General features: G+C 36.5%; 1 protein-coding gene across 1 annotated transcript; it reads left to right on the forward strand.

Annotated features, from left to right (window-relative positions):
* The first annotated feature begins 200 nt into the window (after window positions 1-200).
* LOC120332557 (uncharacterized) lies at window positions 201-2,427 on the forward strand. The gene is made up of 2 exons (XM_039399827.2): window positions 201-471; window positions 643-2,427. The coding sequence occupies exons 1-2, from the start codon at window positions 307-309 to the stop codon at window positions 2,245-2,247; spliced, it is 1,770 nt and encodes a 589-aa protein (XP_039255761.2). The 5' UTR covers window positions 201-306; the 3' UTR covers window positions 2,248-2,427.
* Window positions 2,428-2,837: the final 410 nt, after the last annotated feature.

Raw genomic sequence — 2,837 nt, forward strand, 5'->3', positions numbered from 1 at the left:
ATCGAATTACATGTCGTGTAGGAAGTGCTATTTCATTCCTTTAAAAAAAACATGAAAGTTTTGTATTTTTGTTTGGCATTATTATTTATTATTACCCCTAAGATTGTATGTCAAGGTAGCATGACTTAGAAGCATTGACTTTGAGCTGCCCAATCCTTACAGAACAATGAAATCAATCCTGTCTTTTTTTGTAGAGTCACTGATCTTGAAACCTTTTTTTCAGATTTTTATTGTTCAAATGCTCCTGCCATTGTGGTAGGTTTTACATAGATAAATATTTTTTTTATTATTTATGCGCGCATAAGCATGAAAAATTCAGATAGTGAGGCAGAAGGAGAACTTCTTATTGATGAAAGTGAACAGACAACAAAGAAAACCAGACGTCGACGAAAACAAGGACCTGTGGCTAAGATTTCTAATGCTAAAAAGAAGTCTGACCTCAAATTAGTGGTTAAAACTACTCCATCACAGGTATTATGAAAGAATGAAACAATTGACCCAAAGTAGTTGAAATGCAATGTCAGAATATGTTGAATCATCATTCATGGTGTGTGGCATATTTATGAATATTTTCATTCCAAACAATCTTTCAATATACGTGCATAAAAATTATATTCTCACTACGATTGCTTTTTTTGACAGGCAAATTCTGATGAAAGCAAAACTATTACTGATGCTGAAGAATTGAAAATAACTGCTACTAGAACATCAACAAGAATTAGAAATAGAGTTCGAAGACATTCGCCTTCACCCATATCTGTAAAAAAAGAGCCCCCCAAAAAAAGGCTTAGGGTAAAGATAAAAAATGTACGCAAATCAAAAAAACTGCCCAAGATAACATCTTCTGGTGATGTCGAAATCAAACAAGAGAAACTTGAAACAGGTGAGAATGTGGATATTGTAAACATCAGTGATGAAGAATTATCAGATACCCAGTATCCTTCCATTCCTGAAATAAAATTGCGAGATACACCCAAAAAATATACAAAACAGGCCAGCAAAACAGGAATTAAGTTAAAGTTATCACTTGGCAAAGTATTAAGCTCTAAAGTGGCCGAATGCATTGTTGAAGAGGCTGTAATGAAAACCATTCCGCATGAGCCCCTGGAATTGAAAGAGAACATTATAAAACCCTTGATAATATCAAAACAACGGGTTTCAGCTGAAGTTGTAGAAAACAGTGACCAGCAAGACACCAATACCTCTGAGCACATGGACACTGTTGATAATAATCATGTTGCACAGTCACAGTATTATTCATCAAGTTCTGAAAATCACAAACCCCTCACATTGAGACTTTCGGTTGGAAAGCAAAAGTCTGTAACCAAAACAAATGAAATTAAAGACTCCGGAGATTCTAACCCTCAAGTATTTCCTAATATTCGTCGAAGTTGGAGCACAGTGGCTTCAAAAGGCAATGATGCGGTTGAAACTAACTCAAATGATTTAAAGCAGCATCCAGTAAAAGAAGATGTGAGCAAAAAGAATGAAATCGAATCATGGATGACTGGAAAACCTTGCAATCCACCTTCAAATTTGCCGAAAAAAACTTTTTTCAGTCTTGGCTTGCAGTCATTGCTTGATGTTGTGTCAGTTGAACTTAATGAACAGAAGAAGTCTAGTCCAGGTGAAGGGCTAACAAGTAAACAATTTAATCCATCTTCAACGTCAAGACAGCATGGGTCACATCCTGCTTCTACTGGAGAGTCCGAAGGGCACTTGCCATCCTTGACCTTTCCAAAACCTGCATTGCATTTTTCGACTAAAAAAAGGCAGAGGTCTAAGTCAGTCGTTCATGTATCGAATCCGCAACTTACAACAGAAGATTTGCCGAAAAATATTTTATCTGAAATCGAGCAACCCCACAAAGAAGAAGCAAATGAGGAAGAGGATTGTGTCTTGACGGAAAAAGAAAGAAGACGGCACGATAAGAAAAAAAACCTTGATGCAGATTTTGTTGACCCTGATGCATTAATGAAAGATGAAGAAGCAGAAATACCAAAAATAGCACGGAAGAAGCATGTTTCACTAGCACCACGTCATATCAATAATACTGGCGGTCTTTCGCTTTTAATGCCACAGATGACTTCAACACATAATGAGTCAGACAAGCCAAAGTTGTTGCAAACGAAAGGTGCTTGTCATCCTCCAGTCAGGAATATTGTTAGAAAGCCTAAAAAAGGTATGGCAACTGCAAAGCAGCGTCTGGCAAACAAGCTGAAGTTGGGCAGAACCCATGCCTTTTGAATGTACAATTTCTGTTGCAATTACTCGTAAAACTTTGGGCGATCTGTTTTTAGCCTCATTACTGATAACCTGCCATGATTGCTAACACACTATATTTGCAGTTTTAAATCTTGTTTTTATGATCTGTAAGCTTGTGTTTTATAACCGTTTTATTCAAAATAAATCCAATATTTTTTGAAAGCATTGTTAATGTTGTTCAATAGTAACAATGATCAGACATGTTTAGCTAGCCAGATTCAGTAAAATGATAATTCTTGATAGAGAATAAGGTTAGAAGTAACCACTACTTCATCTATCTACCCTTGAAACAAAATTTTGTGTGATGCAATAGATCATCAGAAATATGGGTACTCCCGAAGCATGTGAACCAAGATGGCGGACACCGGAACGTAGTATGCGTACCATTTTCCGTCTATTACAAGTTCGGGACTCCCATAGTATTTGTACCTAAAATTATGGCCTAACCTGATACACATACTATGGGAGTACCAAAATATGTACTTTATAGACTGTATGATTCTGATTTTGTACCCAGAATCTAAACATCCCCCTACCAGCATCAGAAGCAATATGGTCTCAGTTTATTCAAT

This window comes from Styela clava, chromosome 8, assembly GCF_964204865.1.
Source record: "Styela clava chromosome 8, kaStyClav1.hap1.2, whole genome shotgun sequence".
In the NCBI taxonomy this organism is placed as follows: Eukaryota; Metazoa; Chordata; class Ascidiacea; order Stolidobranchia; family Styelidae; genus Styela; species Styela clava.

Coding starts and splice junctions, on each gene's coding strand:
- LOC120332557 (XM_039399827.2), top strand. CDS start 307: ATGAAAAATTCAGATAGTGAGGCAGAAGGAGAACTTCTTATTGATGAA. Junction 472..642: donor TTAAAACTACTCCATCACAG/GTATTATGAAAG, acceptor TTTTTTTGACAG/GCAAATTCTGATGAAAGCAA.